Below are 15005 nucleotides of genomic sequence, written 5' to 3' on the forward strand. Positions count from 1 at the left end.
TGAGAAGGAGGTGGATGTCGTGATATTGGGAGAGAATGATGATAAGAATGAGGTCAACGAAGTCCTGGATGGAGACACTCATTCTTCTGAGAAGAGGTCTAAGAAGGTTAAGAAGAGAGACAAGCCGAAGATAGAGAGAGAAATACGAGATCTTCACATAACCTTGGTACCCCAGAAATATGTTAGAGACACCATTGAGTACAAGGTGAAGTGTAAAAGAATATCTAGGCCTTTTTCTAAAGTTAAAGCCATCCTCACTCCAGAGTTCAAAGAGAAAGGCCAAGAAGCAATGGATGATATGCTGAAAAAAATTCTGGAGCTTAAGCTGACGAATTGGAGAGCTTGTTCTGATATGAGTTCTCATCCTCCCATCATTTGAAACCTGAAACCACGGTCAAGCTATAGACCTTAAACAAGCGCTTATGGGAGGCAACCCATGGGGTTTGTGCTGGCTTACCCTTTTATTTCTTTTATTTGTTTAGGATTTTGGTTTTGTTTTTAGGATTTATTACGGTGAAATCACGTCCAGTGTTAAGTGTTTTCAGGAACAGGTTCCAAACGCAGAAGATGCGAATTTTTTTTCCAGGAGCTTCGGATCGATCGATCCTCCTTAAAGATCGACCGATCCCCGGGTGTTTTCTTTTTTGCGGGTGTCTTTAAGTTCAATAATGTTATAGATCGGGTGATCCCACCCTGAGACCGATCGGTCACCACCCTTGCCAACACCACTCCAACACCAGATGCGAGATCACCGGTTTTTGTTTCTTGTCCTTACTTTTTCTTTTTCATTTTTTTCTTATTTTTTGTTGTCGGAAGTCCCTTTTTCTTGGCTTTGCTTTCACACCGGGACGGTGTGAAGTAAGTCCGGGGGAGAGATGTCTCCAAGTTACTAATGTCGTTTTTTTTGGTTGTTTCCTTTTGATTTTTCGAGTCTTTGAGTCATTTTCTTATTTTTATTGAGTCAAAAAATTTGTGTTGGGAAACTATGATCATTTTCTAGGAATCTTTTGCTTTGAACTAACACTCTTATGATTACTTTTGTACCTCTGATTTGGAATGAAGCTTGGAATGAACATGGGCAGTCTCAACACGCCCCAAAAGACACTCGCCAAGGAGAACACTAAGTCGAACCAGAAGTTGACTCTAGCTTTAACAGGACTTAACCGGATTTAATTTCTTACCTTGGGGCTTGGTATACATCAGACAAGACTCCTCCCTTCAAGCCTTACAGGACGTGCATCTCCTCACAAAGTATGCTTCCCCTCTCTCTTCCCTTCAGTACTCAGTAAATAAAAAATAAAAAAAAGGGAGAGAAAAGAAAAAAAAATGAGAAGAAGGGGATATAGGTAATAAAAGAAGTGAACCGAGGGTTGTGCGTAAACCCGTGCATCCTTCGGAACTCATGGAAACCTGTCTGCAAGAAAAGAGCAAAGGATTGATAAAAAAAATAAAATGATACCCTAGAAAATTAGGGAGAAATCAATCCTTTGGAAGTGAGAAAAGAGAGAGGAAAGGGAGCATAAGAGGAGGTCTTGGGCGATAAGAGGTTGAAGGAGTCAACAGTTCAATGATCGATACTCCCATGGTAAGACCGCACCTTTTTACTAATCTGATGTAGAGAGACAACGATGGGGAGACTGAAGGTTCTCTAAGGCTGTGGAGATCAGAGTAGGGAGTGTTGATCCTAACCATGGGCAGAGTACAGTAAGTAGTTCTCGATTTGATGTTATGAAGAGTGTAGAGAAGAGGTTCCCAAGAATAATGTGAGTTTCCACTTTCAAACCTTTTCTCTGTTCTTGAGTTTCTGTCTGTTCTTGCTTGAGGACAAGCAAAGATTCAAGTCCGGGGGAATTGATGTGTCTGCATTTTATAGGGTTTTAACTATAGTTTTTAGGATTGTTTTGAGTCTTTTCCTAGGTCCAAGTGTGCTTTTAGAGTCCTTTTAGTCTTTTGTGAGTCTTTACAGGTCCTAGGTGACTTTGGAAGGAATCTGAGCGTTTTGGGGATGAAAATATGCATCTGGAGCTTAATTGGTTGAAGACTGATCGAGCTAGAAGGCAGATGGAGTAAGAGCAGAAATACATTCCGGATCGACTGATCCTCGCGAGATCGACCAATCCCGTCCCCGACGCAATCTTTCCTTTTCTGATTTAAACCGACTTTTTAGGGATTTATTCTACTATTTAACCACGGGGCTCGACCCCTAGAAAGACAACTTTTACTCTACGCCGTTTTTGAGCACTTGTAAGCTTGGGAGAAGATCTCTTACCCTTTCTAACCTTTTGGAGAAGAATTCTGAACCCTTTTTACTTCTTTTGCAATTCAAACATGTTCTCTTCATATTTGATTTGTGATTGTTTCTGTTCGATGTCTGAGTAGTCTCTCTGTTGGGTTTCGGGTTTCAAAAGGGGGTTTTATGATTTATTGATTTAGGTTGTTAGATTTGGGATTGATCTCTTGTGTTCTTCATCTATTGTTGTTTTTATTGCTTAAACTAGATTAGCTACCTAGTTTATGATCTTAGGTTTAATTCATCTAGGCATCAAAAGTGTTGTTGAATTACTTGAAAGAACATAGGTGAGCAAGGTGATCCTCAGCCAACGACAGTTGAAGTTGGGGCACCTTGTGAACAAATCAAACTTGAACTTATTGCTTGCTAGGATTGTTTAGATTCAAACGACGGTTTAGGATTCATTCAATTCCTTGCATAGAAAACTAATGCTGCGACAGTAGGTTAGTTTTATATTTGAGATTTGAGTTCAAGAGCGGTTCCTAAAGTTATCCCAATCCATCACCCAATTTCGTGATCATAACCCTTGATTGATTCTCTGCGCCCAATACTTTCTCTTAAATTTACAAACTCTTATTTATTTTCTGTTTTAATTCTGTTACTTGCAAAACAAACTTCCTCTTTGCTTTAGCTATACTCGGTCTATATAATTTCATAGTGTATCGTTTGGTCTCTGTGGATTCGACCCTGAAGTGCTACGACGACACCACTAGATCGTGGTTGAGTGTGCTTTGGGTTATTGATTTAACTCTAGATCAAAAGGTCAGTGGTGTATGTATGTTTAGGAAGTGGGGGTAAATTGTCCATTAAGCAAACTATGGAACTTGCTTGGGGTTTAGAGTTAAGTGGTCAAAGGTTCCTATGGGTTCTACGTAGTCCCACTTCTTACCTAGGGGCATGCTCTAGCGGTGATGATCAGGTGAGTTCTAGTCTACCGGAAGGTTTCTTGGACCGCATGCGTGGTGTGGGTCTTGTGGTCACAGAATGGGCACCGCAAGTTGAGATCTTGAGCCATGGATCAATAGGTGGGTTCTTGTCTCATTGCGGTTGGAGCTCAGTGTTGGAGAGTTTGACTAAAGGAATTCCGATCGTTGCATGGCCTCTTTATGCCGAGCAATGGATGAATGCCACGTTGCTAACAGAGGAGATCGGTGTGGCTATTCGTACGTCAGAGTTACCGTCGAAGAAAGTGATCGGGCGTGAAGAAGTGGCGTTTTTAGTGAATAAGATTATAACAGAAGAGGATGGACGTAAGATTAGGTCTAAAGCTGAGAAGGTGAGGGTTAGCTCCGAACGAGCTTGGACTCATGATGGGTCATCTCATAATTCTCTCTTCGAATGGGCAAGACAATGTCGTCTTCTACACTGATTCTAGAAAAAATTATAATATCATGACCAAAAATTTGTTTTTAAGATCAAAGTCTTGAGTATGAAATATACATAAAGGTGTGTGATATTCTGTTATGGAATACAAGGATATGTACTAGTTTGATCAGATACTCATTCAATGTCAAATATGTATATATTTTAGAAAATTTTATCAAAACTGGCATGTACAATATCAAACATTTTGGTCAATGCTATTTTTCCCTATTTCTTTTCCCGCTTGCCACAACTCATAACTGAAATACCATTATATCATTCTTTTTATTTAACACAAAAATAATTATTTTCTTATGTATTTTTTGGAAATTATGATACAAATCTCTCTCCTCATTCTAACCTTTGACTTTTCCTTTTATCTATCTTCATTCTCTCTCAATTTTTCACTTTCTTCTATCTCAGTGTTTCTTAGTCTGTTGTCGGCGCTATAGCACAAACTGAATCTTTTTCTACAAAACTCTATCTATTTCAGTCTGTAGCCTGCATATAATGAAGATATTCTTCATCCAGACACAATTCTTCGACCGAGACCTCCATTGTTTGCCTCTACCGCGGCGGGTGAAACCGCTAGGTCTAGTTCCAGAGTTCTTATACCCGACCGCAGACAGACAAAATCGCAGGTCTGCAACTCCGGTGGACCAGATCCAGTCGACCAGGTTTCGTCCATTCCATCCTTATTATGTCATTCGTTCTCTTTAGTGGACTATATATGTTTGGTAATGCGTTTTGTGTCCATTGCTAACAATAAAACTTGTCCACACTTGAGGTTTGCAAATCTGGTACTTGGTGGACCATATCTTAATGACCAAGTTTTTGTCTACCACTATCAGACTTGTCCACACTGCATGTCTCCATATCCGGTGGACCAGATCCAACCGACCAGGTTTTTGTCCACCACTATAATGTCTTTCTATCTCTCCAGTGGACCATATCTGTTTGGTCATGCGTTTGTTTCCATTGCTAACAAAAAACTACACCACTATAATGTCTTTCTATCTCTTCAGTGGACCATATTTGTTTGGTCATGTGTTTGTTTCCATTGCTAACAAAAAACTTGTCAACACTACAGGTATGCAGATCCGGTGGACCACATCTAGCAGCCAAGATTTTTTTTCCATCACCATTATGTTCTTCGTCTTTTGAGTGGACCATAGCCAAGGTTTAGTTGAAGATTCATGTCCACTACTAACAGAAAACATATCTGCAATTTCGGGAGACCAGATACAACGACCAATGTTTTTGTCCACCACATTGTTGCAGAATGATGAACAACATGTTTACAAACAAATAATGTCAATCATGATTTATTTTCAAAACCTTAATTGTAGATGTTAAGACTTAAGAATCAATGATTTAACAAAAAGATATTTTAGTCTTTTTCATATATGACACAAAATTGAAAATGGCAGTTTTGAAAATGAAAATTGGAAAGTGGCATTTTTCAAAACTTTTGTTTGGAAAGTGGCATTTCTAATAAAATTCCTTATATTTTATTAATATAATAATACTAATTCAGAAGCACATCTATAGATCTAACCCATGTTTTAAAAATCGAGGTATGTCTAGCGATTATTCAATTAATCGGGGATTACACAGAGACTAGTTTTAGGTTTTTTAATAATATATGTATTATTATACATTTAATTGCATAAAGTACAGTTGACGTAGTGGTTAATGTGGCATAGACTTGAGTCAAATAACTCAGGCTCAAATCTTAGAATTTAATTTTAGTCATTTCTTTTTAATAGAGGATAAGACAGTAATTTTCTCTACTTTTTCTTCCTTTGACTGCGGATGCACAGCCATAAAACATGAAATTCTTCGATTTCTGCAAAAAGAAATGACTTATTTAACATTTGCCAAAAAATACAAACTTTTTTTGCTAGGAGAATATACAAAATTCATTTATAAAAGCATGATCTGATTTTTTGTTTCCATTTCTCCCTTCGCCATAGTTACCTTCTTAAAAAATCAAAACCAACTCAACGCTAAAAAACTGGAAGAAAATAGTGAAAACTGGATGTGTATTCAAAGAGAGCAGAGGAAACTATCTCTGACACATCTTATCACATTGTTAGTGGAAGAAAAAAAATGTAGATATGCTTCTGACAAGAAAAATACTTAGGTTCACCCATGTATTCATCCCCTCCCCTCACTATAAAAAAACAGGCCATTTAAGACTCCTATAATAGTCGCTCATTAGTTGCAAAGAAAGATTTTGCGATTACTTCGCGACTATTGCCAATGGTCGCAAAAAAACGGTCGCAAAATATGTTAATCGCAATAAGGTCGCTGATTTGCAACGGATTGTGGCAGTAGCGGACCCAATAATTATTTTTAGGGAGGTCAAAATATTAATAGATTAGCAAAATGTAATACAGGGAGGTCATTTAAGAGCTACTTAACCAATTCTGCCAAAAAATCATACATTAAATAGCTTACAAATTTTCTTTTTCTAGTATTTCATCATGTCATTTGACCCACCTTTTCCTCATGTGGGTCCGCCGTTGGATTGTGGACTCTATAATATAGTCGTATATTAGCGATGAATATATGACTAGAATTGGTAGTTGTACATTTCCGACTAAACCGCAACGAAGTCTACTTACGAACAATTAAATACCATTAATTTTTAAAATAAAATAAAGTATTCAGTAAAGATGGAAATGAGAAAATTTCTGCAAAAGGTGACTTATTTAATATTTACCAAAAATTACATGAATTTTTTTTGTTAGAAAAATATACAAAATTCATTTATAAAAACATGATCTAATTTTTTATTTCAATTTCTTCCTTCTCCATAGCTAATTTCCTCAAAAATCAAAACCAACTCAACGCTAAAAACTGGAAGATCTATGACATCTTATCACATTGTTATTGGAAGAAAAAAAATGTAGATATGCTTCTGGCAACTATAAAAAAGATAAGATATTTTTTAGGCAAATACTAATAAGTTGGATTTTTCTAGGAATTTTTCTCAAATAGACTAAAAATTCCAATCATTAGAACTGCTTCTGATCAAATTGTTTAGAATAAAAAAAAGTCATGTGTTAATAGCTAAACAAACTTTGAAAAATATTTTACTAATATTTTTGGAAAAAAGATAGTCAGCTACACAAACTATATCACAATACATGACCACATATGCCAACTTTGGAAATGTATATTCAACTACACAAAGTATATGTATTGCATGGCCACATATACCAACTATATGATGTCATGTGTTCAATATCACAACCATCTTATTCCGGTACACTGATTATCAGAATCCGGTGTTGACCGGCGTTGACCGGTGTTGACCGGCGTTGACCGATGTTGACCAATAAAAATATGCAATTTTTTTTTTGTTTTTAGTATTAGAAACCAAAATAAAAACATTAAATTAAATTATTTAGGAATCATTTATGGTATTTATAATTAAAAATATATATGGATCCAAAATAAAGATATTATATATATATATATATATATATATATATATTCCATTCATTTAGTCTTATAATAGTTACCTTTTTCAATTTCAAAACTTAAATAAATTTGAAATAAAAATCATTCATAAGATATTAAAACTTAAATTCAAACCAGATAATCTTGTTGTAATAAATCAAATAAGAAAACTACTTATTTTAACATTATTAATTTAAAAACATCAACTTCTTACTTAATTTCTCTAAATATAAAATTAATTTTATTTAATATTCTCAACCACAAAACATTTTTCTACAACAAAAATACTNAAAACCCAATACATATCAAAATCGTTAGAACTATTGAAATTTTTTATAATTCACTTTTATTAAGAATTATTATAATATCTGAAAAAATATTAAGCTTTTTCATTTCACTTTTATTAACTTTTGCAATAGAAATATATTGTATATATGTTAATTCATCCAGTATTATAATAGTTAATTTTTTTCTATTGCAATTAAAAACATCAACTTATTATTTGATTTATTTAAATACATTTTTTTATTTAATAAAGCAATATATTTGATTGTAAACAACAAAAACACACAATATTTATTTTTAATATATAGAAGAAAGAAGATCCAAAAAATTGATTTTGCAAAACAATATTTTAAAAAGTTGACTATTAGTTTAGCTTCAAAATAAAAATTACTCATTATAAGAATGTATACATTAAAGATGTAAACAAAATATTTAGTTATATAATATAGAATATGCCTTAATTTTTTTAAAAAATAAAAACTATTTCATAGAGCAATTTTTTTGGTTTTTAATAGTATATATAAAAAAATTAGAATATTTTTTTGGTCAATGAGTCAGTCAACCAGTGTATCAGAATTGTATGTTTATGGTGTTAACCACATGACGTCACATACTTCATGCATATGATCATGCAATACATTTACTTCATGTAGTTAAGGATACACGATTATACTTGGCATGTGTGACCATGCGTTCTCGCATACTTCGTGTAGCTAGCAATCTTTTCTCCAATATATTTTAGGCAACAAAACTTATCTATCTAAACAAACCTTTATGCAATGTAATTTGAATATATATTTTTAAAAAAAATACAAATAATTGCATCTAAAATTTATCTTTACTTTTGAAGTTTATAAACTTTATTCAAATAATTATATGCATATATATATACAGTATATATATGTTATATCTAGATAGAAAATAACAAATAAGAAAATTTTGTATATATATTGAGTCTTAGTACTTTACGATTTATAAATTTCCGTTCTCATTTGACCATCTGGGACAAGAAAATTTGTGTTTCTAATTATTTTTCATATTAATTAAATTTTCGATTCAGGATTTTTCGTGTGACAAAAACCAATACATAGCTGTTTAAATTACACATGGTAACATATAATGAAAATCCTGAAATACTTTTTGGCATATAACTTTTTAAAAACCTCTTCTTGTTTCGTGTGCTGCGGTGATCCACGGGATAAATGTGTCTGATTTATGGAAAGGCATGTGTACATACATGCATCATGCATGCACATGTCATCATCATTCATTGTTCTTGTGAATGTGGAAGTACATGGAATGAACTTTTCTGCGAAACAAGGCGACGTGTAGATTCGTCTTTTGTTCTTGTTATGCCTCAATACAAAAAGTAGGCATTCTCGTTAACCTTAGGTCTCATTAACAAAACGTTTGGTCTATACTGCATAAACAATAAATATCACTTGTTAGTGGCCTGCCTACACCGAAAGTTCAATCCACTACTTATTTTGCCACGTGAAAAAACAACAAAAAAAACAAAAAGTACTCCAAAAATGTGATGAATTTTTTAAATTTAGAAAAAAAGAAACATGAATTTTTGAAATGTTATTGAATTTTAAAGTTTTTGTTAACTTTTCAATAAAATAATTAAGTTTAGTTGACTTGACAATTTAAAATATAATGTTAAATTTCTGTTAAAATGACAATAACGGGATTAAATCTCCGTTAAATATCAATCTACAATTTAATTAAATATCAATCCACACCAACATATTCATAAATGTGTATAAACAATTTCTATATATTTAAGTGAAATGTAAAATAAAATTTTATGGAAAATTAATCCCGTTATTATCGTTTTAATAGAAATTTAACATCATATCTTAAATGGTCGAATCAACAAAATTTAGCTATTTTATTTAAAATTTAATGAAAATTTTAAGATTTAAATAACATTTTAAAAGTTTATGTTTTTTCATCCCAAATTTAAAAATTTATGTTTTTTTTACATTTTTTCCTTGGACAAATATCATTGGTTATAGAAAAATGAGAGAGTCTTGAAATAATAGATAAATAGAAGAAAAATCAATTTTAGTAGATGAACAGTAGAGATTCAGAGTCTAAAATGTCTCTGCGAAGACATAAAAATTGCTGAGAAGACACAATATCTATACTATTCTTGTTTATTATTTATTTTTTAAAGACACTTATATTGCTCTTATTTTGATTATGGCCGTGTCTGTTGACTGTTGTATATATAATTCTCGTCTAGTGTGATCTTATCTTATCCCAGTTCAATCCGTGACATTGACAAGTATAAACATCTTTTGATACAACAGGTACGTGGTAGAACATCTCACGTAACAAGAACCCCTTTTGAGATTTTTTTTATATATAATACTCACAATCTTTTGATCCGAACCTCCAAATAATAAGATCATGGACCAGCCTCACGCGGTTCTAGTTGCTAGCCCTGGCTTGGGTCACCTCATCCCTATCCTCGAGCTTGGAAACTGTCTCTCCTCCGTCCTAAACGTCCAAGTCACAATTCTTGCCGTCACCTCCGGCTCCTCTTCATCGACAGAAACCGAAGCCATACGTGCAGCCGCTGCTAGAACGGCCTGTCAAATTACATAACTTCCCTCTATGGATATAGACAACCTCGTGGAGCCAGATGCGACGGTGTTCACTAAAATCAGGGTGAAGGTACGAGCCATGAAGTCTGCGGTTCGAGATGCCGTGGAATCAATGAAGCCAAAACCAACGGTCATGATCGTTGACTTTTTCGGTACGGGGTTGATGTCCGTAGCCGATGATTTAGGCCTGACGGCTAAGTACGTGTACGTTCCTTCGCACGCCTGGTTCTTGGCAGTGATGGTGTACTTGCCGGTGTGGGATACGACAGTGGAAGGTGAGTATGTTGAAATTAAGGAGCCTTTGAAGATACCGGGTTGTAAACCGATGGGACGAAAGGAGCTGATGGAACCGATGTTAGACCAGTCGGACCAGCAATATAAAGAGTGTGTACGAGCTGTCTTAGAGGTACCTATGAGCGATGGCGTTTTGGTTAATACATGGAAGGACAGAGAATTAGGGCTAAGGCTGAGGAGGTGAGGGTTAGCTCCGAACGAGCTTGGACTAAAGGTGGGTCGTCTCATAGCTCTTTATTCGAGTGGGCGAAAGGATGTCGTCTTGTGTCGTGATTGGAGAATATATAACATCATGATGAGCAACATTATCTGTTTGAAATATCGTCCATTTTATATGAATACAAAGGTGTGTGATAAATTTTGTTATGCATACAAAATATATATGTACTTATAAAAAGAAACTTGCATATATAATGTCGTCAAATAATGATGATTAGTTTGTATGTACACTCGTTGCTAATTAGAGTGAAGTAATCATATGGGAATTTTCGGGAGAGCGAGGGCGCATGGGCCTGTCCTCACTTTTTTTTTTCATTCTAGGTTTGTCTTTCTCTCAGCGCATTGTTTTGTTGACAAGGCATCTACATGTATTTTGTTGATTAGCCATCTCGAGCAGTCCAAAAAAAAAAAAAAAATTTGTCAACTGATAATATTGAACTAGAATAGTTTTAAAAGTCTAATCAAGGATATATATATATAGTTTACACAAAAGAAGATATCATGCAGGTGCAATCTACCACAGCACCGCTACATGTTAAATTATGTGCACTAAAATTTAAACTGCGAGGAAGAGAAAGAGTGAGAAGGCAATAAATCCATGTTCCTCACCTCCAACTTAAAATATAAATCATTTGTAGTATACTCCATATTTAATTTAACTTATAATAATATAATAATAATATGTTTTATACACACACTTAAACTATAATATTTATGAATTTAATTGCTTAAAAATGCAAAAGTAAAAAAAAAAGATTAAGAAATTACTATGATTTTATCACCTATTTATTGCTTAGATATCTGATAATTTATACTACAGAATTGATTATATATATATATATATATATATATCAGATTTGTTCATTTTGTTGTCGCATCGCAGTTGCAGCAGCGGCTGCGTCGTCTATGTTTTTGACCGCTAAATTGAAACAACGTTCAAAAATGTTAGCCGCATGTCGCAATGTTTACCACAATGTCATATCGCAGGTATCTACGACAACGAAACGAATAATCTCATCACCGCTCGTCGTCTTCATACTCAAACCACCATGAACATCAAGTTAGTAACTTTCATTTTTCTCTCTTAATGAAGTCTTCTTCGTTATTGTATCCGAATTCATCTTATCACCTATTACGAATCAAGTTTGAATCACTTAATTTCGTAGTGTTAAGGCTTCTAATCCTTACATCATGAGGTTTTCAATTCTCCTACTTTGAAATAAAATGAAATAAAATTATATATAAACCATAATGTTTTGATGTTTTGTAGACGATTTCTTTATGTATACTAGTAATTTTGTGTGTGTGTTTACCGAATGTTCATAGAATGGGTAGGCTTTGCGGGATATATATTTCTCTCATCCTCGTCAACTTAGCAACGATGATGCAACGAGCAGACGAAAAACTCATTCCTTCGGTTGCCAAAGAAGTGAAAGAAACGTTCAATGGAAACCTCTCTGATATTGGATACTTCTCTTTTATAAGAAACATTGTTCAAGGACTTGCCTCGCCTTTAGCTGGTTTATTTGTCATCAGTTATGACCGTCCAACAGTTTTCGCAATTGGTAGTTTCTGTTGGGTCTTGTCAACTTATGCAGTTGGAGCTAGCCAGTACTTCATCCAGGTTTTAAGATCATTCTTTTTTCAATTTTTTTTTGTTCAATAAAACTTGCCGACTCTTTGGAACATATACAAGATTATGTCTTTCCTAAAGTAAAATCATATAAGAAATTGAACTTTGTTTTTTTTTTCTATGAGACTTTCAGATTTTACGTCATAGTTCTTTTTATTTATATTACAACTTGTTCCTTACAAATTATAACTAATATATTGCCTTATTTGTAATGAAACTATAAAATGAGGATTAATTAACGAATAATAAAAATGCTCTAATTAAATGATCTAACCATTTATTTGATACAGTTTTCATGATTGTTATGATTAAACCCCATCTTGTGTAACTCATCAAACCCTATATTGTTTTCTTTGACCAGGTTACGCTTGGTGTAGCAGTCAACGGGTTTGGACATGCGATTGTTTACCCAGTGCTTCAGTCGATAATTGCGGATAGCTTTAATGATAGTTCGAGAGGTTTTGGTTTTGGTTTATGGGGTCTCATTGGTACGGTTGGAGCTATATTTGGAAGCGTCTTGGCAACAGTCATGGCTGGTCACGATTTCTTGGGGACCCCAGGTTGGCGCTGCGCCTTTATATTGATGGCAACGATGAGTTCGATCATCGGGGTTCTTGTTTTTCTCTTTGTCACCGACCCGCGGAAAAAGAAAAGTAGCAGCTTCGTTTCTCATGATCATGAACGGTAATATAAAGCTCCACATTTTGAATTTACTAAAAAACTGACTAGAGTTTTTTCCCCTTTGGTTTTGAATTAGTCATGCGGTTTTGTAGAGATAATGAAGGAACGGTTCATAAAACAAAAAACTATGATGCTGCAACAATTATGAGCTCGGTTTGGACGGAATCCTGGGTGGCCATAAAAGATGTAACCAAATTACGAACATTTCAGATCATCGTATTGCAAGGAACCGTGGGTTCGGTGCCATGGACGGCAATGGTTTTCTTCACAATGTGGTTCGAACTCATTGGTATGTGCATTTCCTTATCATATATTTTTCCCCTATAGAGGTCCAAACATATAATTCTAACCAAACCAAATCTGAGAATTTGACAAAGAATTTTTCAATCATTTTACCTTAAAAACTAGATTATGACCCGCGGTACATCGCAGGACAATTTTTTTTGATTTTTTTTATTAATATACTATTTTAATACTAATTTTGCAAATGTATGCTTTTGTTAATTTTAGTGATTTAGTAAAAAATTCATGGTATACGACAAAACAATTTTTATTTAATAAAATCTTAATTAAATCAGTTTTATTCGACATATTTTATATTGGTGTTGTTAAAATAGTAAAATAAAGATTTAATCTGTATTAAAGTATCATATTAATGATATTTTATTTTTTAATATTATCAATTCAATCATGTAATGTCATATAACCCGTCATGTAATATAACTCGTTTGTGTTATTTTGAAAATTCAATATGTTTAAATATTCATAATTTTAAACTTTTTATTAAGTTTATAAATACCAGTTATAAATTATAAACTTCTTAAAATTATATAATTTATTATATACAGTAAATTTACTATATATGTATGTTGAACACACACTTTTTATATTAATTGAGTAATATATGTTCCTTTAAACAAAATTCAAATCACAATTTATACAGGAAAAAATACACATTTTACTAACTTGATGTATTATATTATGATTTACTACATTTAAAATTTAAAATCAAAAAAAGATGATAGGAAAATATTTTATTTAATATGAAATAAATTTTCTAAAATATATATATTATTTATAGAATATTATATATATGAATATTTAAAATAATTTAATTATGTTTGGTTATAACGATAGTAGAGATAATTAACTAAATTTGTTTGGATATGAATATAAGCATTAAATGACATTAAATGCAAAAACTTTCTAAAAAGTATTTTTGAGCAAAAACTGCTACAAAAATACTAGTATAGATATGAAAACACCAAAAACTATTTTATATTAAAACATGCTTTATTAATTTAAAACAATAAAACATGCTCTTAGTTTTCAAAATGTATTATTATTTTTTTTTTGGCATGCCACGCGCGTACATCTCCGCATAATATTTTGTATGTAAACAATTTTCCACCCAGTGACTCGTTTGAGCTAATCTTTTGTTGACAAAAATATAAAACAAAAATGTATTATTTTCTTATTTTCCAGGTTCTGATCATGACCAGGCGGCTATCCTAAACGGAATATTTGCCACCGGACATGCAATAGGATCTTTGGTAGGGGGAATTATTGCAGACAAAATGTCTCGTGTGTTTCCAAACTCGGGCAGATTGATTTGCGCACAGTTCAGCGTTTTCATGGGAGCTATATTCTCCATTGTTCTTCTAAGAATGATCCCACAGTCCGTTGACAGCTACTACATCTTCTTGGTCACTCTCTTTCTAATGGGTCTAACCATAACTTGGTGTGGACCAGCCATTAACTCTCCAATCTTAGCTGAGATCGTTCCTCCTACGCATCGAACCATGATCTATGCCTTTGATCGTGCACTCGAAGGGTCTTTGTCTTCATTTGGTGCTCCTTTGGCTGGGATTATGTCGGAGAAAATGTTTGGATTTGACTCAAATGGAACTGATCTTATTAAAGATTCTGGTCGTGCTGCTGAGGCGTTGTCGAAAGGGATCTTGTCAATGATGGTTGTCCCGTTTGGATTATGTTGTCTTTGTTACACACCGTTACATTTTCTTTTTCAGAAAGATCGAAAAATCGCTAAAACTTCGAGTTCAAGGAAAATAGAGATGATATGAGTAATATAAAATTATGTACTTACTTTTATCTGAATGATATAATTTTGGTTGCTTTTTCCGTTAGTTTTTTT

General features: G+C 33.6%; 3 protein-coding genes across 3 annotated transcripts in view; all 3 read left to right on the plus strand.

Annotated features, from left to right (window-relative positions):
- LOC104700605 (UDP-glycosyltransferase 72D1) overlaps positions 1 to 4979 on the plus strand; it is a 9295-nt gene extending 4316 nt beyond the window's left edge. The window contains exons 3-4 of the mRNA XM_010416144.2: positions 3053 to 4556; positions 4743 to 4979. Of these exons, the coding sequence (XP_010414446.1) occupies positions 3053 to 3659 (607 nt within the window). The 3' untranslated portion in view covers positions 3660 to 4556; positions 4743 to 4979. The remainder of the gene's footprint in view (positions 1 to 3052; positions 4557 to 4742) is intronic.
- LOC104710411 (UDP-glycosyltransferase 72D1) lies at positions 9827 to 10501 on the plus strand. The gene is made up of 2 exons (XM_010426995.1): positions 9827 to 9986; positions 10044 to 10501. Exons 1-2 carry the CDS (start codon positions 9827 to 9829, stop codon positions 10499 to 10501), a joined length of 618 nt encoding a protein of 205 aa, XP_010425297.1.
- Positions 11384 to 14961, plus strand: LOC104700615. The gene is made up of 5 exons (XM_010416155.2): positions 11384 to 11596; positions 11863 to 12160; positions 12531 to 12853; positions 12943 to 13139; positions 14336 to 14961. Exons 1-5 carry the CDS (start codon positions 11490 to 11492, stop codon positions 14932 to 14934), a joined length of 1524 nt encoding a protein of 507 aa, XP_010414457.1. The 5' UTR covers positions 11384 to 11489; the 3' UTR covers positions 14935 to 14961.

Source organism: Camelina sativa, chromosome 1 (assembly GCF_000633955.1).
Source record: "Camelina sativa cultivar DH55 chromosome 1, Cs, whole genome shotgun sequence".
Taxonomy (NCBI): domain Eukaryota; kingdom Viridiplantae; phylum Streptophyta; class Magnoliopsida; order Brassicales; family Brassicaceae; genus Camelina; species Camelina sativa.